At 40.6% G+C, this 26,223-nt stretch overlaps 1 protein-coding gene across 1 annotated transcript in view; it reads left to right on the forward strand.

Moving 5' to 3' along the window:
• Positions 1-26,223, forward strand: part of LOC109470103 — a 33,235-nt gene that overhangs the window by 1,908 nt on the left and 5,104 nt on the right. Inside the window, exons 2-19 of the mRNA XM_019768884.1 lie at positions 2,321-2,415; positions 3,243-3,371; positions 5,496-5,657; positions 6,663-6,955; positions 8,113-8,254; positions 9,230-9,545; positions 9,972-10,273; positions 11,563-11,884; positions 13,243-13,538; positions 13,912-14,121; positions 16,559-16,780; positions 17,449-17,895; positions 19,284-19,688; positions 20,196-20,324; positions 21,703-21,825; positions 21,937-22,059; positions 22,793-22,915; positions 23,549-23,756. Coding sequence (XP_019624443.1) covers positions 2,346-2,415; positions 3,243-3,371; positions 5,496-5,657; positions 6,663-6,955; positions 8,113-8,254; positions 9,230-9,545; positions 9,972-10,273; positions 11,563-11,884; positions 13,243-13,538; positions 13,912-14,121; positions 16,559-16,780; positions 17,449-17,895; positions 19,284-19,688; positions 20,196-20,324; positions 21,703-21,825; positions 21,937-22,059; positions 22,793-22,915; positions 23,549-23,756 — 4,022 coding nt within the window. The 5' untranslated portion in view covers positions 2,321-2,345. The remainder of the gene's footprint in view (positions 1-2,320; positions 2,416-3,242; positions 3,372-5,495; positions 5,658-6,662; positions 6,956-8,112; positions 8,255-9,229; positions 9,546-9,971; positions 10,274-11,562; positions 11,885-13,242; positions 13,539-13,911; positions 14,122-16,558; positions 16,781-17,448; positions 17,896-19,283; positions 19,689-20,195; positions 20,325-21,702; positions 21,826-21,936; positions 22,060-22,792; positions 22,916-23,548; positions 23,757-26,223) is intronic.

Below are 26,223 nucleotides of genomic sequence, written 5' to 3' on the forward strand. Positions count from 1 at the left end.
AAAAAAACCAACAGATGACCGATCCCAGAACGTCTGCAAAGGAGGCTAGTGCCTACTACATAAACAGTAGTAAGTGTTAGTAGAATGACCTTACTGTCCACTGCCAAAAGCCTAAAAAAACAGACTCAGGTCACTCGCTATATAATTATAGCAATTAAAAGGCCTATGTGTGGTTACTGGGAATGTGGTAGCCAGTGGGTGTCACTGGGCAGGCGAAAAATGTCCTGACTATGCATAATGCAAAAAATGGTGAACAAACTGGTAGACGTACTAACTACTACCTAATACAATCTTAGGAAAGAACAAGATATAGTCAACCAAGGATTAAGGTGTTCGCCTAGTTTAAATAAGATAAAAAAGATTGAGGTGTTCACAAACCCATTTTCCCCAGAACTATCGTAGAGTGGAACTCGCTGCCAACAAATACAATAGGACCAGTATCACTAGATAGCTGTTTAGAGTTAGATGTGAAAACGCTATGTGTAACAGGTCATTTGGTGTAATATAGCCAGCTGCCGCTGCGCCCCGTACCCGGGACGCTAGTGTGTTACGCCGAAAGGTGGTTATAGTAAAACGTATACCAACTTATGTACAGAAACAGATCGATATGATAAAGACTTCAGGCATAGGAAAACAGTAACACAGTTCTATAGTATTACCTTTTATGTTGTGATTCTGATTTTATACACTTACCTGATGTAATTGATACTACTGCGATAATATCACAGGGAAGAAAATGTGAGAAGATGGGATAGAGAAATGACATGAAATAGGTTGAGGGAAGCTGCGAAATGTGTTATTTTCGAATGAAGGTATTGTGATGGCAATAAAATATCGAACTTAGAATGAGCCGGATTTTAGAAATTTACCACAATAGGTGGCCGAAACGTACCAAATTCTGTCAAAATGCTGTCATTGATCGATCAGGACGAGAAAGTGGGGCGGGAGAGAGAGTGATTATTATAATTATGATAACCCACTGGCAATCTGCCAACTGTGATAAATTCAAAGCATGCCGTGTGCCTGTATCGCTAAACACATAGCTATAAATTGGTTTCATGCATATGAAAAGTAGTTTTTGCCTTGAAGCCTACGTACGTACGTACCTTTAAAGTACGTATACGTTCCGACTCCTCAATCTGTACTGGTCTTTCCGGACAAGTTATACAACAACAACAATCTTAATTTAAACAAAAATTACAGAGGCTTTCGTAACATAAAGGTCTCATACAACTAATCATGCAAACAAACAAGTGGACTTAAATTAATTCAACTACGTACAGGTACACATGTATATAAATAACTCAACATGATGAGATTGACGTATCACTTAGACTACTGGCTGTAAATTCTAAACATTCTTCGATATATTTGTACACTACCTACCTTGTCCTTTGACACAATATTTGTACACAATGCAGGTTATTTCCTTCCAGAATGTACAAATATATTTATGTATAAAATGGAGTGTACAGAATTATCAAATCAGCTTTAAGCGTTTTTCACCGTCAAAGTGACGTTCAAAATGGGGAAAAAAGACTCTGGTCACTGATAGCTTCATAACATCTTTCCATTCTAATATACAACTTATGACTACAGACTCTTATCATTGCAAAGATTGAGATTGGGCTCGAGACTTGCACACCATGAGTGTTTTGAGTGTGTGTTCACATATGGTACCGGTTATTCTTGGGGTTACATAAGATATCTCTCAATTGTATTACAACATAATGACATTCCTGGAATATTTTCGCAACATCCATTTTGATATTTTGGTTTTGAAGAAGGTTTATAGACACTATCATGCTTTCCAGGGTCCCGTTATAAAGTGGTGCCCTGCCACTTAGATGGGCTTTCCTAGCTGAATTTAATTATACAGAACCAAAAGAATAAATTGGCGTCAGAACATTACCCTTAAACCACCGTATAGGGTCAAAACTGACTCCAGGCGTCTATAAATATGTTGCATTTTCAAATGTGGTATAACGTCTCATACGTTTTTACTGAGATTGGAACATTGTTTATTGGGTTGTCCTTGAGAGTTTATGTGTGGTCCAATGGGGTCAAAACTGACCCCAGCATTTTTAACACTTGTGAATCCTTTAACACTTCTTCCTACCTAATAATGTCAAATTGTCCCTCATAGATTACTGAAACTATAATATACCTATTCAAAAATCACAAAAAAGAGAGTAACAAGTTGATTAAACTCATGCAAAACATAATGGGGGTCAGTTTGGAGTCAATAGGGTAAGATTCGTCACAAAAAACTTACTGTGGTTTGAGGGTTCAACAAACATGTATTGTATTTTAACCCCAGCTGCAGGAGTGTCACCAGAAGCACCATGTTCAGCCGCTTCACCGCTGCGCTGGTCCTGTGGCTCCTGACCATCTACTTGGAGGCCATTCATGGAGGTATTACACGTCTCTTAAAGGACAAATAATTTCAGCCCGCATTAGGCAATAAAATCACATGAATGACGTCATTATAATGTTATATTACGTCAAAATTATATCAAAAATGTTATGATTAATTATTGCTTATACATCCTCTATAATTTGTGGGTCATACGATAAGTATACCGCTTACGAGTTCGGTGGGGGGGGATGAGCCCCCCTCCCCCTCTCACACACAGCCCCACGAATCCCCAAGAAACCCAGCCTAGATAGGATTAATTGCCAATGTTTCATCGTACTTACCTCCATGAAAAATGGTATTGTTTTTGGCGCGTCTGTGTGTGTGTGTGTGTGTGTGTTTCCGCACATTTGTAGTCAGCATGAATTCAGAACGCCTTTATGGATTGTAATGATATTTCGTATGCTGGTAGGTCTTAGGAAGCCAGAGGTCAGGGTCAAATATTGGCCTTCTGGTGGCTGACCTTGGTACTGCAGCAGAACTTTCGTTTTTTGTATCTTTTTGCAAGGCAGGGAAAACAGATTTGCGGGATATGCAACAAAACACAAGCTGTCAAGGAGTTCCTCTAACGCAAAACACGTGTAGAGGCAGCACGGTTTGGTTTTTTAGGATCTCCCTCTGGAATAGGCACATGTACAGTTGACCATATCTATTACAGCCTGACCTATTTCAGGCAAAAGGTGCTACTGTATTAGCTGTGTTATTTTGTTGTGTACTATAGCGTACTGTGTAAAAACATTTATAAAATCTCATTCATGGAGGTATGAGATCTCCGAATTCTTGTTAATAGTTTTAGTAATGTCAATGTTGTGCTTCTTCCCTCTAGTGGAGTACATGGGGTGCTATGTGGACACCCTGGAGGACCGCGTGTTCCCGTGGGAAGTCATCACGACTGACGACAACAGCATCAAGTCCTGCGGGCTGCACTGCAAGGGAAACGGGTTCATCTACTTCGGTGAGTCACGTAATACATTCGTGCCGGAACATAGTTTGTATCACTCTTTAGAAAATATTTTATTGCTAGCCTTCAGCTTGCTACAATCAATTCATTAGTCTAAACGTCAGGCTCTAGCTATAGCCAGTGTTCTGATTCTGCCGAAGTGAAAATAACATAAATATATATGAAAATATATATGGAGTTTTGTTTTCTTGCCTCTCCATCACATGGCGTTTTTACCTCCATGAAATGTGTCATGGAGGTTATATTTACCTCCATGAAATGTGTCATGAAGGTTATATTTTCAGTTGCGTTTATCTGTCCGTCCGTCCGTCTGTTGGTCAACAAGATAACTCAAGAACGCCTGGATGGATTGGTTTCATACTTGGTGTGTTGGTAGGGTGTGACGAAAACTGGAAATGATTAGATTTTGGTCCCCCTAGTGGCTTCCCTTGGTACTGCAGCGCAACTTCCGGTTTTGATATCTCGCGATCTGGACATGCTAGGGTCATGAAATTTTGGAGGAAGGTAGCTCTCGTGCTTGGGAAGAAATCATATGAGTTTGGGCCCCCTAGCGGCTTGTTCTGGAACTGCAGGGCACTTTATGGCGAAATGTTTAAAAGCCAATAAGTCAAGACAGGAACAACATATTTTCATTATTTTTGGTGTGTAGGTAGCTGAGAGAGAGATGTACATAATTAAATGCAAATTATGCAAATGAGGACTTTATTTGCATAATAAATGAGGAAATTCTATAATTACAGTGTTTTACATTATACTATGTAACCTATGGCAGGAGGAACTTCAACAGATACTAATCATGCAAATGATGACCTAATTTGCATAATTAAAGTAAAAATTCTATGATTTCGTAATGGTGAATGATGAGAATGATGTCATACTTGGGACATCTGTAAGTTAATCAAAAGTTAACATACATCACGATGCATATATCATGTTAATGCAGAGGTCATTTGAACAATTAAAGAAGAAATTTACATTTACATATCAAGATCATATTTCATGGAGGTATGAGATCTCGGAATTCTAGTTTCAGTTGCGTTTATCTGTCCGTCTGTCCGTCCGTCTGTTGGTCAACAAAATAACACAAGAACGCCTGGATGAATTGGTTTCATACTTGGTGTGTTGGTAGGGTGTGACGAAAACTAGAAATGATTAGATTTTGGTCCCCCTAGTGGCTTCCCTTGGTACTGCAGCGCAACTTCCGGTTTTGATATCTCGCGATCTGGACATGCTAGGGTCATGAAATTTTGATGGAAGGTAGCTCTCGTGCTTGGGAAGAAATCATATGAGTTTGGGCCCCCTAGCGGCTTGTTCTTGAACTGCAGTGCACTTTCTGGCAAAATGTTTAAAAGCCAATAAGTCCAGACAGGAACAACATATATTCATTATTTTTGGTGTGTAGGTAGCTGAGAGAGAGAGAGATGCACATAATTAAATGCAAATTATGCAAATGAGGACTTAATTTGCATAATTAATGAGGACATTCTATAATTACAGTGTTTTACATTATACTACTTACATACATGTAATGTATGTAACCTATGGCAGGCGGAACTTCAACAGATACAAATTATGCAAATGATGACCTAATTTGCATAATTAATGCGATAAGTCCAGACAGGAACAGCATATTTTCATTATTTTTGGTGTGTAGGTAGCTGAGAGAGAGATGTACATAATTAAATGCAAATTATGCAAATGAGGACTTAATTTGCATAATTAATGAGGAAATTCTATAATTACAGTGTTTTACATTATACTACTTACATACATGTAATGTATGTAACCTATGGCAGGTGGAACTTCAACAGATACTAATTATGCAAATGATGACCTAGTTTGCATAATTAATGCGGAAATTCTATGAGTTCGTAGTGGTGAATGATGAGAATGTCATACTTGGGACATCTGTAAGTTAATCAAAAGTTAACATACATCACGATGCATACATCATGTTAATGCAGAGGTCATTTGCACAATTAAAGAAGAAATTTACATTTACATATCAAGATCATATTTCATGGAGGTATGAGATCTCGGAATTCTAGTTTAAACGATTTTTTTTTCAAATTTTCTGTCATGATTGTTGTCTCGATGATAATCGCCACTTTTGTTTAGGAGTGCAAGTTGGAACTCAGTGCTTTTGTGGGACTGACCTCGACTTCGCCAACAGAGGAACAGCCAGGCCCGATTCTGAATGTAACAGGGCATGTTCCGGGAACTCGGCAGAAATATGCGGCGGTTCTTACCGCATTTCTGTATACAGGGCCGGAAGAATAGGTAAACTCTCCCTAATTAATTATGTGTACAGCAGTACTGAGCAGTTACATGTAGCTAGCTGCATTTACGGTTTATTTACCAAAATTACAATTTCCATATGACCGAACCACAATGACTTTATTTTGTTATATTACCTTCACGAAGGTAATAATTTATGGTAGTGTGAGTGTGTGTGTTTGTGTGTGTGTGTGTGTGTGTGTGTGTGTTTGTGTGTGTGTGTGCGTGAGTGAGTGAGTGCAAGTATATGTGTGTGTGTGTGTGTGTGTCTTTGTATGTGTGTGTGTGTGTGTGTGTGTGCGTGTATGTCTATCTCGAATTGATATGTAGGTAGTTTTGACGAGAGTTAGAAAGGGTTGAATTTTGGCCCATTTCGGCTTATTGTTATAATATCATAAGTACAGACAAGCAAGAGTCACAAAATGTGTAAACCTTATACTCGTCAAGAAAAGTGGCCTGGGCTTAATCTCCTTAAATTGTGGTGAAGCCATGCTGCATTTGCTCCAACGCAAATGTCGGCCTTTTTGCTGTTCTCTGGTGTTTCTTCTTCATCTTCTCCTCCTCCTTCTCCTACCATTTTTAAATGGATTCAACTATTCCATTTTCCAGCCAAATGACCTCAAAATTTCACATGGAGGTGTTTTTTTTTTTCATTTTCGGATACAGACATCTAAGAACTTTTATTTGCTTTTTTTACCATTTTCTGACAATATCTGTACAATTAGGGTTCCTAGAAACCTAGTATTACACCCGGACCCCAATCATCTGAAATGTGGTGTGGGTATGCTTTATATATATTGTACCTACCATCAACAATATATGATAATTTTTTTTTGCATACTCTCTCTTAAAATTGTCTAATTTGGGACTTTTTGAGGTCTAATTGTCTTTTCATTCTTCTTCTGAATGAGTGATAACGCAAAGATAAGTTAACATTATGTGCATAACACCACTTTATTCCGCTGTTTATTACATTTTAACGATATGGTTTTTTTTTTGTTAAAATAGCTACCATTACAGCATCATCGGAGCACGGGTCCGGGGACCATTCACCTACCTACGCCCGTCTGAACTTCAACCAGGAAGTTACCGGTACGGTTACCGGAGCGTGGTCAGCTGGCGAAAATAACGCCGATCAGTGGCTGATGTTTGACCTTGGCCAAAGGTCATCCGTCGGCGTCCTCAGGACCCAGGGACGGGAATCAACTCAGTATTACAGCTGGGTGACGTCATATAGTATTTCGTACGGAAACTCCAGCGGAGACGAAATGTGGTATAAAGATGCGAACGGAGACACGATAGTGAGTAAACAATCTTTACTAAAAAACTATAACTAAATTGTAGTGCTGTTCGATGATCTACTAGAAGTTAGATTTGACGTCATCTCCGTTGGCAGGAGGGCAGCAAACCCGGGAATGCAGGATTTTTTCCCCAACTTTAGAGCACGGGCTTTTCTGAATCCAAAAAAAATTATATTCCACGTGCACTATTCTGAATGTTCAATACTGAAAAAAGTCCAAAAACAAATTTGAAATTGAAGTTAACAAATACGCCACTATTGTGTCATCGAACAGCACTACAATTTGTCCAACATTGCAATAAACGATTTAAAGCACATTGATAGAGTCTTTTTTATGAGTAAATAAAAGTGATTTTATAACGGGACAGAGATCGTAGACAAAACCCCAGAAAAAACGGGAATCAACTTTTTAGGCGTCCATTCTTCAACAAGGCAGGGTGTGACACATATTCTTCCGTGCAGACGAGGCAGCTTTTTTTTCGCGCAGACGAGGAAGTTTGATTCTATGCAGCCGAGGAAGGTATTATGATATATATTTGTAAAATTAAGAAACTAGTACGTACGACGAATGTTTTAAGCTATGAGAAGCTTTCAGCTGGCATCCGCCATCTTCCATCAGCTCATAAGAGGGTTCACGTGACCAAGGTGTCAAGGGTCACCCAGGTGGGAGCCTGTGGCATCCTTGGGCACGGTTAGGGGACGACGAGCGGGACCTGATGCGAACAGTTTTTTTAAACTTCTCGTTCAAACCATCTGATCCCTTTTTCCAGAAAGGTGACCTTCTTTCCTGGTTGGTGTTTGTAAGTCTGCTTGTGTTGTGCAACCGAAGAGTCCTTTTTATTTGATTTATCAAAATTGCAACAGTGCAATACACGCGGAACAGAGGCAGCTGGTGCTGGTGTTGTGTCCCTCACATAGAAACGAATAATGGAAAGACAATACTCATTTTCACTTGGGTCTAGCGGGGAAAGTCGTGTAAAGTGCCTTTCCCAAGGGCACAAGATCGGTGGCATGTCAGGACTCGAACCCGGGACCTCTTGATTCCGAGTCGCGCACGCTGCCGTTGCGCCAAACGACCCCAGAGTTACATGTAATATTAAAAATCATAGGTTTTGCAAAAGTCGACTGAATCGAAACCATGTTGTATTAATTCCTTAGGTGTTCACTGGTAACAGTAACAGCAGCAGCTTGGTGACGCACGTGTTGACGGACTACAGCGGACCTTTCCACGCCCGTTACGTCAAGTTTCACGTCGTCACATGGAATAGGTGGGTCGCCATGAGGGCAGACGTCGGAGAAGGTACTTAGACCACTTTCCCTTTAGATCACTGCTAATCTTGCCTTTGGTCTGGAAAATATGATACATTGATAATGATAATAATAAAATACACCCGGATTCATAGAAGACTCGCAGTCGGGCCGATACCTCGGGCGATGCGGAAAAAAGTGTTGTATTTTATTTATGTCATACCCACCTACGAAAACGCTCCTTTCAATTTACTAAAATGTGAGAAGTAAAGGAAATTGAAATTCTATTGTTCTCGTAGCTAGAAGGAGGTCCGTCATTTGCAAACACAATGTTTTGGCTTAAGATCTATTTCCTGAAAGAGACGGTCGCTAGATTTGAGGGTATGCAGAATCGAATATTGAGACCCAAAATATACTGGCGTGTGCCCCCTTAGGAACAATCCATTTCTTCGGGAGAGGGAATTTTTTTTGTACGGGGGATGTGGTGAAGCCATGCTTCATTTGCTCCTGAGCAAATGTTGGCCTTTCTGGAAAAGATTTGGAATGAGCAGGAAGAATGGGTGAAATGTACTGTATTTGCTCTTGATTTAATGACGGCCTTTCTAGTTCCTTGATCTATTTCCGTCCAAAATTAAAATGTATCGAGATGGTCTTTATTTTCACAAGCTTACTGAATTAGTTAATGGCAAGACTGTAAAAGCCCAGTCTTCCTGTATAATGGTTTACTTACATCATGGCCAAGTGGTCTTTATCTCGCAATTAATGACTCCTTGATAGATATGAAATAGACTATGCTGATTTTGCAACACTTGTATCAGGCTACTTATCACGTTATAGTGACTGTGTTATAATCAATATAAACAAGGTGTTTTGATTGGTCAACGTCACCTGATAATATGACCCCCCCGCCCCCCAAAAACACTTCAAACGGTTTTATCATAATCAGTCTGATTAGTGATATACCGGGACGATAATACCACGAGGTTATTTCTTTTAACACAACTATGTAATATTTTGATATCCACAGTTGCTCCCGTTGGCTTCTGGCCGCTGAACAGGCACACCCAGCTGCGTGACGTCAGCGGATACGGAAATGACGCAACCGGTGTGGGCGTGTCCCTTGATAATGGTGTACACGGTGAGAGCGAAGGGGCGTACAACTTTTCCGGGAGCAGCACCTCCTACATCGAGATCCCCAACAACGGGGCACTGGACACCCGCTATTCGGTGACAATCCTGGCCTATGTGTACCCCACAGGGACAGATGGGCCCATTGTTAACTACAGAATCAACAACTACGGCGTTCATCTTTGGCAACAAGAAACAAACAAATTATATGCAAGGTATTTGGGTTACTTTTCAGTGTACTACTATCCATAGGAATATATATTTATACAGTAGTATTTAAGATGGTTTTATTGTTTGTAATGTATGAATAATTGCTCCTATGTTATGTTTCACCCAATTCAGCCAAATCGACTTAGCTGAATATGTGTGACAGCTGTGAACTGTTTAAGTGTATTTTTAAATGTTGCGAAAAAACTCTCTCTCTCTCTCTCTCTCTCTCTCTCTCTCATATATGCAAGCTGACATGCTAATTTAATTTTGTACTTGTTTAGCATATGTTATATTTTATGTTTTATCTAATATATTTTATAGTTTTATAGTATAATTTTTAAAGACATGTATAATATATGAATATATTTTAAAATACTTATACTTATATGACTGCATCCATGATTTTATGTTCCCATTTGCTTCCCCGCTAGAATGGCGAACCGTGACCACTTTTATACGAATTACACAGAAGTGGCGACACTGAATCTAAACCAGTGGAACTTCGTCGGCTTGACCTACAGCTACCCTACTGGGAAGCTCAAAGGGTGGCATGACGGGATAGAAGTAGGAAGTGTTGAAGTCGGCGCGATTGAGACAGAGACTCAGTACGACATCCGGGTGGGGTACAGAGACGGGGATGCCCGGGCTTTTGAGGGACGAATCGCCTGTATACAGATTTACAACATCCCTTTAAACGGTGATCAGATCAGGGATGCAGCAAGAAAATGTACAGGTCAGTAGTTTGGCTTTACTTGTGATTAAACGATAGCAAAGATACACTGGTGGGGTCGTGTGGCGTAGCGGCAGCGTTCTCGACTCGGAACCAGTGGCCCCGGGTTCGAGTCCTGACATGCCACCGATCTTGTGCCCTTGGGAAAGGCACTTTACACGACTTTCCTCACTTCACTCAGGTGTAAATGAGTATTGTACTGTCCCTGTGTTGGTGGCGGCATTAATATAAGTTGAAAAAACTTGAGTGTGCTGTCACCACGTCTTGTGATTACATGTTTCGGAATATACAAAAGAAAAAAAGAAAAAAAAAAAAGATACACTAGTACCTGTCAAACAAGTGCGGAAACGGCAATGGCATTGCCCACTAAAGGCCCCGTCGTACATACGCAAATTTGCCCCCCCCCCCACAAAAAAACATCCCCAAACACTAGCAAGTCAGCATAACACAAGCACACCAATCAGAATTTTTCAGCATTTTTTGGGATCTAATTCGACTTTAATTTCATTCAAAATCGTTTTGATACGAATGAAAAAGCGTGGACTAAATTTGGTCAGACCACTCCCTGCCGACAGCCAAGAATGTTCGGATAGTTTTCGGGAAGAAAATCGGAAGGAGGTCGTAGAATTGTGGCAGGAGCTTAAAGGCATCCAGTGCAGTTTTTAGGGCTTGGAAACCAGATTTTACAAAGTCAATATTCTAGTTGTTTATCTACATGTTGAGTTGAAACCACACTATCCCAATGTACATTGACCCTCTTGGAGCAAAATTCTGATGGAAAATGGTTACTGGAAGGGCCATTGGCTATTTTTTGGGTATCTCCCAGAAAATAAAGGACTCATCTTGGGGTTTGTTTCTGCAGTTGTAAAAGCCCAAGGTATAAAAAATACTGACTCAAATTTGCTAATGTGAAGCTGTATATGTGACTATCATAAAGAGTACCTTATTTAGAATATTTCAATTTTTGCTGCCATGAAATCGCATATGCATTGGATGCCTTTAACGGACCCATATAGTGACGAGGTTTCCAAAAATTGGGTCTGCACATAGTTCTTTTAAAGTATTAAACCTGAAGCCAGTAAATTGTAATTAGTAAATTTGTAAGGTTTAATCCACTACAGGTTTGCGCCGTTCCACTGGGTGAAAACAATTAGATTATAAATTTAAAGTAGACAGTAAGTAAATACGCTGTTTTAATAGAATTTCTTTACGGATACTAATGGGCATAATCTGGTGTTTGGTTCACGCCCGAGGAAGTATAATACTTGTATCTATCTTTAACGTTTTCCTAGCAGCAGCACAGCCGGTCGGTTTGTGGCGTCTCACCAAGCAGTACAGTCTGACGGACACGACCGGAAACGGAAATGACGCCACCGGTGAGGGCGTGGCTCTTGGTACCGGTGTGTACGGTGAGCCCGAAGGTTCCTACGTCTTGTCCGGCAACAGTAACTCCTACATAGAGATCCCAAACGACAGGACACTGGACACCCGCTACTCTCTCACCATCCTGGCCTCCGTGTACCCGACTGGACAGTCTGGGCCCTTACTACATTACGGAGACAGCGCGAGCGGAGTCCACATGTGGCAAGATTCCACGTACTTCTTAAACGCCAGGTATGGGCAAGTAAGCATAACATAAATGGCAGTTAAAACCGAGGTAATCGCCAAAATAAATATAATGGTGTGATCTGCCGATTATTCATCTTTGGCTTCTCCTATCTAAAGGCAACTGCCAAAACCTTTCATTACAATACGTACTTGAAGGATGATGATTGAAGAATTATGTAGAAATGATTTGATTTGATTTGATTTATTGAGATGCCCTTTAGCCCCATGAGGGGCTAATCTTCCAGGGCTCGTTAACAGTACAACACATAAAATACAAGCACTGAATACATACAATCATTGCAATTACACATTAAAATAATTGAGGTTGAGGCCAGAGGTCATTTAACTAATTATGACTAAAATCAACAATAAAACTTGTGAGTTACTAAATTGCTTCGAATATATACAATATTGTCAGGGTAAGCCTTTAAGTTCCATAAAGCTGACGTGTCATTTTCCTGAACTGCCTCTCATCAGCTGCTTATACAGTAGTCTTAACTTCACTCGGTAATGCGTTCCACAACTTTACAGATCTGTAAACAAACAGCCTCTTTCCACTATTGTTGTTAGGTTTGAGCAATGAGTAGTCGTGCACTGATTGCCTAGTGGAATACCTGTGAGACGCATGAACTGGTACCAGAGATTTATAGATCTCCTGTGGCTCACTTGTGGTTACAATCTTGAAAAATAACTTAAGAGTACTGACATCAAATCTATTTCTCACCGATAACCAACCAAGATCAGAGTGCATTTTGGCAACTGGTGTATCGAACGAACATTTCAGAGCCAGCCTGCAGACTTTGTTCTGTATAACTTGTATCTTCTTAGTACATGACTCTGAAACACTAGCTAGTATAGGTGAACAGTAGTTCAAGATTGATAGCACTAAAGCTTGGATTACAACCTTACACACAGCATCTGGCATGTAACACACATATCTTCTAACATAGGCTAGATTTCTTGATAGTTTTGCCACGAGGTGTTTAACATGGAGATTCCAAGAAAGTGGTGGATCCATATGCAAACCCAGGAGAACTGCTTCGGTTACCTGTTCTACCTTCTTCGAACCAATTGCAAGATTCAAAGATGTGTCAGGTAGAAGAGCTAGCCGGCGGGCTGTTCCAAATAGCATACATTTTGTTTTCAGTACGTAGCAGCGAATGTTAAAGCTTCAGATGAGCTGAATAGAGAGGAAAGTACGGGGAGACGTTATGGGGTAAGGAAGGATGGGGAAGAGGCTGAGAAAGAAAAATGAAAATCTAGTAAGAAAAAAAAAACTTTTAAGGTTATGGTAAGGCCAAATAATGACTGAAATGAAAAATGCACCTGCTTTAATTACATTGCTGTTTCTCTCGCCTTTCAAGCCTTTTTAGCAGAAATGCAACCACCAGTCAGACCTCGCAGACGCGGTGCCTCAAACCTAACCAGTGGAACTCCGTTGGTCTGACGTACGACTACAACTCAGGCATCCTGAAGCTTTGGTACGAAGGTCTGGAGATCAGCAGTACCGACATCGGCGTGTACCAGCTCGGGACCAACCACGCTGTCCGCATCGGTGCCGTGGGGGCCGATTCCTACAGTGGAAGCGTCTCCTGTGTACAGATTTATAACGTTGCCTTGAACCAGAGCCAGATAGAACACGCAGCAACACTGTGTACAGGTAAGACACCCATGTTTGAACAATTATTTTAAAAGTTAGCACCTGACTTCTCTACCAGAGCTATCCTTCAAACATATTACTTATAAAGAACTGGCTTATAGGGATATTTGGTTGGTGGTTTAGTTTCTCTGGAGAAAAATGTACTTAACTGGTAGCGACCTCCCACTTGCCAACCTGGTTTTCCACGAGGCATGCAAAATTATTTTAAAAGATGATAAAGGTACAACGTTATAACATATAATTATCACTGGATTTAAACTTGGGAATCAAGACCACGCACGCTATTTTTTATAAATGTTACTGTAAGAACGGAACATACCACTAGTGTTCAGTGACATTCTGCAATGGAAATTTCTTTATCCACTACCACTAGGAAAAAGCATCGCTTTGGGAAAGCCGGCGACACAGAGTAGTGATTATGTTGACTACACCCTCGCATCGAATGCCGTGGATGGATACAAAGGACCAGTTCACCCTACGATTACGCATACACAGATCGAATTTGAGCCGTGGTGGAAGTTGGATTTGGGCGGAATTTACATCATCGAAAGAGTACGTCTGCTGAACAGGAGGGACTCAGTTGGTACGGGCGTGCATTGTTCTTAATGAAATGAATTTCCTGTGGTTGAGTAAAGGGTGATGGGCCCTAATGTTAATACTACTGAGAATATGATCACTCACATGATGCAGCGAGTTATTAGATTCGATGTACCATTCTATTTGTCTCATACACGTAGCCACTTTAATATATAATTTAATAGTGTATGCATGAGTATATATTTTTTTTCTTTTTGTGAAATTAATATTGACAACAATGATTTCTATGTAATCACGATGGTCAAAAAGGCCATCAAAAATCCTCACTTGGAAATCATTAATATTAATGAGAAGTTGGTGTCAATCAGTCATTTCACTATTGGCAACAATAGCTGATTGGTTCACGCTTTAGCGGGCGGGGCCTTGGCATGTTTTGGTGATACTTCGAGTCGCTGTTTTTTTCCCGCGATCTTGTCCTTTCATATGCGCGCCTTTCCCCGCCCCTATTGTTCTTTAATTCACACAATTAACAATGCCCCAACACTCATTCAAGCCATGTTTAATTTCCTTATGCCACCAACAATAATTCGCAACTGTGCTACAATTTGTCTTATTTCGTAATTCAACACACTAAAAAATTCTACAGATATTAATGTTCCCCGGCTCCGATCGGCCTTGATCGCGCTACTGCATACTTCAGACGGCACGGAACGCGCCCAAAGGAACGCGCCGGTATCGGCTGCATGACAGAACATCTAGAATATGTCTAAAATATTCCAGACTCGAGTGATTATTCAAGAACATCTACCAAAAACACACTACATACGATTCAGATACATTCTCATACATGTATTCTTGTTGTACCTGTTACAAAACGAGGTTTACGGCGCGGAAACAGCACAGAAGCCATGATTGTTTGGCCGGCGTGCCGAGTACTTCGTCTAATACGGGGAATACATCGTAACGTTCTGGAGTCAAATGATAGACCGTACTAAAACATAACCGTACTAAGAAGATTTTAGAAATAGTAGAAGTATAATAGTAAATCATTGTAGAAGAAAGTCGGCTGAAGCCAGAGTTTTTTCACAACATATCTGGATTAGACCGGTTCCCTCCTTTTTCCTTTGTTTACAAACCGACGCCATTTTGTGTCACAGTTTATAAACCTATAGCCCCATGTTTTTTTTAAATTCGTGTAGCTAAGGAGTTATACACCTACCTGCATTTCAAATCCCAAATAACACATTCAATGCAATGTTCGGCGTTCTATCTCCAGCAACCATTTTGTCGATCACTGTCGATGCTATGTTTCAGTTACTAGTACTCGCGCGTGCCGACACAAACTACAAAGCTTTTGTGATTTTTGTCAAAATTATTTCTTCAAACCATGGAGCTTCAGGTTCCAACCGACGACCTCGACACGGTTGCACGACGGAACGGATGGGGATAGTTTTAGATTTACCATATGATGTCGCCCAAATAAGCCAAGAAGTTAAAAAAAGCATACGGTGGGGAAGTAAATTTTATTCTCGTTCGCTACCGCGACGTAGTTTTGACTTCTCTTTGTCACGGTACAATGATAGGCGTCCACTTGGGGAAATATGAACTTTCCCTGATAAATACGATATATACAATTACGACTGGAAAAACTCCCTTGAACTGTAAAAGAAAATCTTCTCAAAGGGACAGTATCGCGGTTGATTTGCATCGAGCCAACGCACTGTTGTCTTTAAAACTCGCGCCCGGGAGGAGAACAATAGGGCCACGCTGGTCGAAATTTCCATTTCACTGGCCTTCCCGGGAAGAAGGTGAGAACGAACCGCTCTGATCTCCACCGACGTCCTCATTATAACTCTAAAACAAACCCTCTGTTCCACGTGAATTTTGAACTAAAACGCAGAAAATGTATTTTGAGTAATATATCCCGATCCTATCGGTAGAATCCGATAAAAAATATACCAATCGGAAAAGTAAACATTTGGCCGCCATCTTGAAAAAAATGACGTGATTCTCTTGCGCCGTTATGGAATTATGGGAGAAAACATACTAGAAAATCGACAAAATAAGTTAAAAACTCACAGACAACAAAAATTCTACAAGAGAAATGAAATTTAAAGGTCCTAAAGTTTACATTATGGATAAAACATATGTTTGATGCGTAAATTAGCGAAATGTAGCGGTAGGTTAAAGTTCAATGACCCAAAATGACCTTATGTACGCACAAACAGTCGGCGGGAAATTTGAATTGCATTCTTCGTTGTCATTTCTTATTTTATACATATTTGGGGAGCGAACTAATTTTTTGTGTGTGTGCGTGATTCTTTTTCTAACTTCATAATCGCATCGTGCGTTATATTGGGCGAAAGTTGTGTTGTTTATCTGAACACTGCCGCTGCTCACTGCGCACCGGGTTGTGGGCGGGGCCTATTTGCTTAGCAACGAGGATTTTAACATAGCAACGGGACCACCGTGTAATGTCACAGGGAATCGCCTTGAAGAGTTCCAAGTTCGAGTTGGAGAGGATTCGGACATTTCAAAGAACTCCATCTGCGGGAGAACGACCAATCAGCTAGACCATCCACCCGAGGATCGGAGTATCACCGTCGACTGTGATCAGCCAATCATCGGCCGTTACGTGTCAGTGCAGCTGATCGGCCGGACAAACATTCTCACGCTGAGTGAAGTAGAAGTGTTCGTCGCTCAAGGTAAAAACAATTCAGAATGCCTCCCTGAAAGCTCTTATGTGTTATTAATATTAAGAATACTAAATGAAGCCCAAGAATACTAAATGAAGCCCAAGCACACCGTTGAAGCCCAAGCACACCGTTGACAAAAGTTGCCAGAACTTCATTATTGTACTTATACACCTTATATTTTAAAAGTAAGACGCTCTTTACGTATCAATGTACTATTAACGATTTTGTAATTGATGGATAATGTTTTTAAATGAATGTTACAATTGTTACGAACTTTAGCCTGGCGCCATTTGATTGATTGATTGATTGTATTCAAAATCTATTTATTTTCGAAACAAAGATGTGTGAAGTGGATATGATTCAAGCTAGATTCAATTTGATAAATTATTCAAAGAAAGGAAGTGATGCCTTTTTTCCAAAAGATCTTAAAGCATCAGTGACTCAAGAAGTTTTCAGATAATAACCTTTCCCATATGGCAGACGTAAAACAAACAACATTTTGTACATTTTACATCTTACATTACAACCTTTAATATTTTAAGTATGAAATTCTCAACTTGTCTTTATGCACTCCAGCCATGATTTTACAGACTCTAAAGTCTTTCTTTACTCTAGCAGTAGTCTGGTTGTTTTACACAACCGGATACCGTAACCGTGACTTGTTTGCCCTTATGAAGGAAAAGACGCAGGGTGGTTAACGTTGGACTTCAGCTCAGTGATCAGCTCAGCGGGGACCCCCCACGATGACGGCGGTACTGTTTATGACGCCTATAAGACACGAGACGGGAACCTCTTCACCTACTGGCGCCCAACAGGTGTGACTGACAACCATTACTTCATTACTTTTGATTTGCAAGAATACTATTGGTTGTCCAAGATCCGCGTGATTGGCTACGAGGAAGATGACGCAGCCACTCATCACATTGCCGCCTTCACCATCAAGACAGCGCTGAACACAACAGGGAGTTGGACTGACGTCACTTCCTTTTCCGGTTTGGCGGGGAGGCAGGTGAAGGCGTTTACAGGGTTTGTGGCAAGGAGTCGCTACTGGCGAGTGGACATCACGCAAACGTCACACGGCCTGGAGCCTTACGTGGCCGAGATCCAACTGTACGGGTATTTAGGTAAATATGGAATATTTTCTACTATCATAAAAGTTTTCACCCATAGCTTCCTGAGAAAGCAGCCCGTTTATGTAGTCAAAGGTAGGCAATGTCGGCCCCCGTCGCACGTCACACGCCACGTGACAAGCCTCACTGGGCCAGTCTTCTGAAGAGGACCAGAGTGACTGGTCGAAAGCTCCAGGCAAAGAACTTTGTGTAGGATCAAAGGTTTTAACTCTAAACATTTATAATGCGTCAGTCGAATGATTAGATGAAAAGTGTTTTTTTTTGTCTGTTTGTTTCTGTTCAGAAAATTCATTACTGATGCCTTCGTTTTACGGCTTTGACATCTACAAAGTACCCGTGCCTGGAAACATGCTCAGTGCCAACCTCCGTACCGCTTGTGAAGCCCAGGGGATGCAGACGGTGTGCCAAATGAGTAACGAAGAGGCGAAACCGGACCGATGGTTTTCTTACTGTCAAACCATCCCGACTGGGACTAAAATATCATCAACAGAAAAAAATCACGAAGTTCTAGCATATCATTTGTGTGGTTCCGTGCTTCCAAATGCATGCGCGCCACTGCATGATACTTTTGTTGCTATACGGGGCAGGTATGGCAATGACGGCGCGTGTGGAGTCAGATCTGCTTGGTGCGCCAATGGCAACAACTTCGACAACAAGGACGCTCTTTGTGCCAGAAGTAATATATTGCAATTTTTGTTTTGAAGAGCTCCTTTGTTTTTAGAACAATTAATGGTTTTTTAATATTGTGTGATGGGAAATAGATACACGACAATTTTTAGTTATGCTGAGGTCACATTTCTGAACCGGGGCCCGGCCGAGCTGTTAAAATCAACGACGAATCAGCAATAGTACACACGAATAGTTCCCGTTATTATTTTTTAAACTTTCTCTTTGCTTTGTTTTCTTGTATATTATACGGGCGTCGGTTCGAATTTGTATTTTCAGCATTGTGAATTTCTGTCGAACTTAATCGGACTTTGCCTTATCGGTACATGATAGAAAACGGTAACTTTTGTTTTCACCGCGATTGTTACCTTTATTGAAGATATTCAGAATAAGTTTTTTTTTTTTGTGGGACTCTTGTCCTGCTGACTGGTTATGTTGAGTAGTATTTGTTAGAACAGTTATTTTCCTATGATTTCAGTGTTGTATCGACTAAACAGTGATATTGCTTAGCAAAGCTTTTTTTATTGACCATCATAATTACAATGCAACGCCAACATTTTCTTTAATACCCTCTAACGAACTAAATCTTCAAGCATTATAGAGAAATGGCAAGATGTAATTGAACATACATGTAGGAGTAACAGGTTATGTATGTTGCAGAGCCTCTTTGGACATAGGGATATGGATAGTAAAATTGACAAAAACTTGTGGTTTAGTTTCATCGAAATGCAGCGCAGCCTCCCAGGAAGAATTAACCTACCACTGCAATGGCGACAAGCCGTCCTACGTTACCATGGCTACCAGCGGCACGATAACCAGTGGGGATGATGGGTGGGGGAACTACAGCAGCGACAGTCTGTGCAGCTGGACCATCGAAGCACCGTCTGGAAAAAACGTGTCACTGACCTTCCTGACATTTGACCTGGCCGATGATGGCGACTGCCTATCGGATTACGTCGCGGTGTATGACGGGAGCAGCCAAAGCTCTGCTGTGCTAGGCAGGTTTTGTGAGAGTAACCCTGGCGTTGTGAACAGTACGGGCAACTTGATGCACGTTACCTTTGTCACCAACTCGGTTCTTCAGGCGTCAGGGTTTCGGGCAAGTTTCAAGAGGCTTACAGGTAAACGTCCTCTCAAGTTATGCAATTTCAGCAGCACATACAGTTGGCCTATTTGTTAAACTTTATCATTAACCCTAGTATAAATCCACTTGATAATGACACCATTGATACATTTGGCACTGCTTCCTACTTTTTTTTGTTAACGACCGTGAGTCAGGCAGGAAAGTGTTCGACACTATTCACTCATAATAAATCAAACAAAATGTAAACCTAATATCAAAATCAGGAGACGTCTTGTTTATTTCCAGCTGACTTTCGTTTAAGTTGACTTTCGTTTTATCCGTTATAATGTTATGCGATTTTATTTTCCGGGTTAACCCTAAATAAATCTTTAAATATCAGTGTGCGATATTTATATTCTGGTTATATGAATAAAGTTAATACAAACAAACAATCAAACGCGCTTCTCCATTTCCAACATGTTCATCATCCAGGATGTTCTACTATTTGTACCAGTACGTTTACCTGTTATTCTGAGTTAAACCGATGTTTCTGTATTTCTTTTAGAACCTACAGACGAGTGTGCCACAGGAAACGGAGGATGTGCACAGAACTGCACCGATACTGTCGACAGTTTTTTCTGCTCCTGTTTAATAGCTGGTTACAAATTGAACGATGACTGCCTATCCTGTGACGGTGAGCAATATGTATATAACACTGGTTGGTGCGGTTGGTAGAAAACTACCATTATACCTTATGAACGGCCATCTTCATTTTCCAACGTACTATACTCTCCATATTGTGGTTTCATATTTTCATGTTATTGCCTCCGGGGAAGGAGACATCCTTCCGCGGAAAGATGTGAGAGATGTAGATTTTCATGTTTGCATCTGTTTCTCTCATTTGGGTGGACGGATTTTTTGGGGGACTCGGTATACGTTTTGCTAATGGGCTGTAGATGATGCACGTTCTTTTGTTTTTATTGTATATGTGTTTTCGGGCGTGAAAATGGTGCCTTTTTGTGGCCTCAAAACATCCCTTTGAGCGTGAAAATGGTTGCAACCGTTGACCTTCGGTGTTTTTAAAGTACTATCGGTTGGATCCACTTGTATGACCTTTCGCACAGAGGGGTGACCGGTCTGGATACATTCTTTGTTTAAAAATATGCACCAAAACTCTGTTTTCCAGGACTGCATAGCCAGATTCAGTAAAAAATATGCCCAATTCAAAGAACCTTTGATGAAAATATATATTTCTTTGCGGATTTTTGGTGTTTTTTTTATAATTCATTAATTAGTCCATTTGGATGGTTAGAATTGTTTGGCAAAGGTACATGTATGTTAGATGCCGTGCTTGCATATAACCGACAATATCACACATTTTCTATGCCAAATGATAAGGATTTCCCCAGTGTGTTACATGTTACTATGTAGGCGCCATGTGATTTATTTGCAATCAAATTTTGCTAATGAGCAGGATTATAAATGTAAGCCATTTACAAGTAGTAATATTTGTAATCATGCATAAGATTTACGAAAAACACTAAACATGTCATGGAGGTATGAGATCACCGAACTCTTGTTACGAAATGCAAACAATACAGCTCTTTTGATATATAGTCTGTTTTGTTTTTCTCTTGATTTGAACAGCTTACAATGATTACAGTGCACCTGTACCCGGTAGGAAAAAATACTGCAATCACCAAATTACCACACGATTCTATCAAGCAGGTGGCATCGCGTTGTCATTCATGTTCGTTTCTCGCCTATCAAACACCTCTCTCTCTCTATCTGTTGGCAATCTTGCACTATCTTTTTTTAAAGATCTAGATTCGGAAGCTGATATCTGGCTCCCAAACATCTTTCACGCGCTAGTATATACATATATATATATATATATATATATATATATATATATATATATATATATATATATATATATATGCCACCGTTTCTTTATCCTGTTTCTGACAGATTCATACAATCGATCTATTTTCCAGCACATTCTGTATGTACCAGTGTTTTTTAATTACTTAACCTGAGTGTCATCTTACTTTAACCCGTTATATTTGCAGATATAGACGAGTGTGCCACAGGAAACGGCGGATGTGCACAGAACTGCACTAATACTGTTGGCAGCTTCTCCTGTTCCTGTCAAACGGGCTACATATTGAACGATGACGGTGTTTCCTGTAACGGTAAGCTATATTATGTCGCTGCAACAACAGTCGAGTAGATTCGTCTAAGGTCTAAGGTTTAACTAAACATAAATGTTGTGTGTGACCAAAATGTATTTGCTGTATTTTCAGACACAGACGAGTGCGCCTCAAACAACGGTGGATGTTCCGTGAATTGCAACAACACCATCGGCAGTTTCGAGTGCTACTGTGGAGATGGCTATGTCCTAGATGGAGATGGGGTGTCATGCAACGGTAACCTCAAAACAATCAGCTGTTTTCTGTACTTTAATTAACTCTAGTGACGTTTCTTTTAACTGGTCTATTATATCTAACGATTTCAAAGCTTGTATATAATATATAGAAACACCGACTATGATTTTACCTTTACTATGTCGGTTTGTTCTATGTTGGTTAGGGCCTCTTCCATCGATATATTGTATAATTAGCATTAAAGGAGTAACATTCGATATATACAGAGTTTTAAGAAAAGGTATACCATCTTTTCAAAACGAATTTGTAAAAGTTATGTTTTGCTTTAAATGTCGCATGTCTACTAAAATTGTTATCCGAAACCGGTAATGTTACCGAGATAAAAATATGATCAAATCCGACAATGCCCTTTTTGGCATGAACTTGAAAGCACTTTTTTTAACAAGTACAGCACCTTTTTAAAACGAATTTTTAAAACTTGTGTTTTGCTTTAATTACTGCATATTTACTTTAATTGTGATCTGAAACCATAAATGTTACCAATAAGAACATACAGTAGTATGGAATCCAGGAACGGCATGAACTTGACATCTATTTCCAAAAAAATATTGCATACCAACAAAAACAAAAACAGGGATGACAGAGTAGTAATATGTTGATGTTTAGCTTTGCCCTTCATTCTATTATGACTTTCGAATTTTGGTTATGAAAAGTGTCATTCTAATGCGTAGGTGTATGCGTATATCAGGTGACTTCCTATTTTGATTACGAACAGACATTGACGAGTGTGCGAACTCTAATGGAGGCTGTGAGCACGTCTGTACCAACACTGAGGGCAGCTTCCAGTGTTCCTGTCACCTCGGACAAACACTCAACGGAGATGGCCTAAATTGCGACGGTAGGTGAAGACATATTGTCCTTATAAACAGAAGTCACGGCTCTTAAGCTTTTCGTAATGTATCTGACATAATGGGTTGACAGCACATGGGTGATGGTAGGACTGACAGACACACTGTCAGCAGATCAAAAGGTCAGGAAGAGGACATTGGGTGAACGTGAACGTGAATGTTTCAGAGTCATTTAGGGAAAATAGGGAGTATGGTGGTAGATGGGCGTGTGGTGGCGGGTGTTAGAACACAGGGGATTGCATTTTTACTGGAAGTCTGAAGTCTCGAAGTGCTTGTTAACTCTCACTTTAGGGAGCCTAGGATAGGAGCCAAATCAGTATGCCGGTGCAAAATGCTTTAAACGGTTTATGCTTTAAGGTGGGGTCGTGTGGCGTAGCGGTAAAGTACTCGACTCGGAACCCTGAGGTCCCGGATTCGAGTCCTGACATGCCACCGATCTTGTGCCATTGGGAAAGGCACTTTATACGACATTCCTCACTTACTAGTAACTCAAGTAAAAATTAATATTGTCCTGTTCCGTATTTGTCCTCTGCGTTAGGGACGGTGAGTGTGCCGTCACCATTTCCAGTCCTGAAATGTTGAAATAAAAAATGCTTTAAACGGTCATCATTATGGTTTTGCAGGTTGGGATCTCCCGGAGAGTTGTCCAACGGTTGGTAACCTCAGTTTGCCCAACAACAAAACGTACGTGGCACAATCCGATGTTAACGAGTTGGTCAACTACACCACGGCCCAGGGGAGGTGTGCCGCCGAGGGAAGAATGATCGCCGTACCGCGGGACTGGAACGAGCAGGAATACCTTGTCTTCTACAAGAGCTGTCTGGCTGGCGGGTAAGAATAATCGTGCTTGTGATTCCCTTCTTATCCTATACAAATGCATGTATATTCCAGTTGACTTTCCATTGGGGACCCCATTGTTACGTAGCGCCCAGCCAAGGTTCTTACCGTCCCATCATAAAATCACGCGAGCTCTCGCTGGATCGTACTCTCGCGAGAGCGGATTCAAAATGGCCGCGGTATCCAGAAAGGGGTCTATTACAATTTGTTAACCGAATATGAACAACTAAACATTCACAAGCAACACGAGGTCACACCCGCTGAAAAGACACAGGCCATCATCTTCGATTGTAAAGGACTACCAAGAAACGCTTACGACTAAAAAGGAATGCTAGTAAGTAGATTTCTATTAGATCTTACAAACACGGAAGCAGAACGTACTTCAATCTCGACACCCTCGTGATTTCGCTCTCCAATCTCTAGCGATTCGCGCTCTCCCAGCTCGTAATTCGCCCCACCCACCTCACCCCCCTTTAACAATTCCACCCCATACATCCCCCAAAATCAGTTTTTTACCCGAAAACGTCCGTTTTAGCATGTCCAAGTACACATATTTGTTGAATAATTTTAATCATAGTAGTTCTTGGGGAATTATGTTGTATTTCCACATAAATGATGTACTCTAAAAATCATTTTACCAATGAAACTTTAAGCATATATCAGCTCACATCCTGCGTTGTTTAGATGCCTATGCTGTTAAGCAGAACAACAGGGAATATTCTAACCAAGGACGTTACTTTCTTGCTTCAACCGAACCCTTAATAACGTAATTAGAATTGTTAAATTAAATTTTGTGTACCTGCCATACCCGTGGTGCGGTGTTAAAGAGTAGTCTCAGGGGCGGTAGTGGGAAATATCTGTTGAGGAGGGGGGGTGGGTGAAATCGCTATGACACCGACATTCAACCTGAGATTTCTTATCGTTTTCATTGAATGTTTGCATAACGTTGCACCAGAATTTGGGTAGCTGCCACTGTATGAAAAACCACGTTTCCAAGAGTTTCCAGTCCCGCACACGCCCGTGAAATTCGCCGTGTCCTGGTCGCGTCCATGGATTTCCGGGCTCCGCGTGTACGGCCCCGGATATTTCCTTACACTCCCGGATTCGTGCTCGCCGTGCACGTGCACGGAAATTTACGCCCCGCACACTTGGCGTGTGTTGGGGAGCGGCTAACAATAAGGGGTAATTAGGTACTGCGTGTATTCATGTTTCAGGTGATAATTACTTGAACCAAAGTTGCCAGCACTTTAATCTAAGCAAATTAGATATAGAATGATCAAGGATTGTTAATACAACATTTGAACCTATGCGTCCTTGGCTTGATTTATCGTGATGTCGTCCATACGACAAAGCACATTTGAGCGTAGGGCGCCCCGACGCTGGGGTTATATGACCTACTCGGTCAAAATGACCTAAATCTACACTCCAATCTAAATCTGAATTTGTTATTTTGGAAATAATAGTTTATCCGTGAGGTTCATTACCATGATGTAATCAAACGCTTGACTAAAGGGGTTTGAACTAACGTGACCTGATCAGTTTGTTATGATTTTTAGGTACATGTATGGGTAATAATATGCAAGCTTTACATTGTAGTTCGGTCGATGTGTATTGCGATGTGTCTGACATGGCGTCCGTTTATGTGAATAGCCTATGTGTAAACAAAGGGAGAACTCACAGCGTCCCCATGCCTGGTAAAATACTGAAATCCAGCAAAACAAGTCAACTCTCATGACGTTAATTGTGGATTTTGGATACATTTACAAAGAGTAAGGTTATGTTGGAGTTGAAGTGCGGTTTTATTTCACTTAGTGAGCGACAAGTTGTGTAATTCTAGAACGAATAAAGCCATGTAATCATGACGAATTAGAATTATGAAGATCATTTGTCTGCCTTGAAATAAATACATTCACACAATCAGAAACATCCTATCATCCAAGTGTTCAGACTGCACAGGCGATTTATATATATAATATAAAAACAAGATGGTTGTAGTATTGAACGCGATCACGTGATTATATGACTGACGACCAATCCTACCTCGCTCTCGCCGGGACCAGCCAATAAGAGACGCGATGCTTTGTTTTGGTGGGTCGTTTGAATCTTGCTTTGTCACAACGACGGTTTGCTTTTTCAAAACACGTTTGTCTCGGCTTGCAAAGATTACTAGTATGTTCCTGAACTAAAATGGCGTCAAACATTCCGTTCTGTTACTTCGTTTTCGCAACGGAAGAAATGACTCTACTACATTGAAAGGACAACACCGCAACGAACCAGCAAACCGACAGGAGGAAGGGTAAGCTAAAACAAGGATACTATTATATATACGGCACTATCGTTACATATATCTTAAACATGTTGTTTAAAAACCTTGGCTAAGTTGTGCCTACGGCAGAAATATTTATTTTGGCAAGAAGTGTACACTATTTTTTTACTGATTAATAACATAGTTTATTATTTC

The sequence above is a fragment of the Branchiostoma belcheri genome, unplaced genomic scaffold (genome assembly GCF_001625305.1).
Source record: "Branchiostoma belcheri isolate BF01 breed outbred unplaced genomic scaffold, Haploidv18h27 scaffold22, whole genome shotgun sequence".
Taxonomy (NCBI): Eukaryota; Metazoa; Chordata; class Leptocardii; order Amphioxiformes; family Branchiostomatidae; genus Branchiostoma; species Branchiostoma belcheri.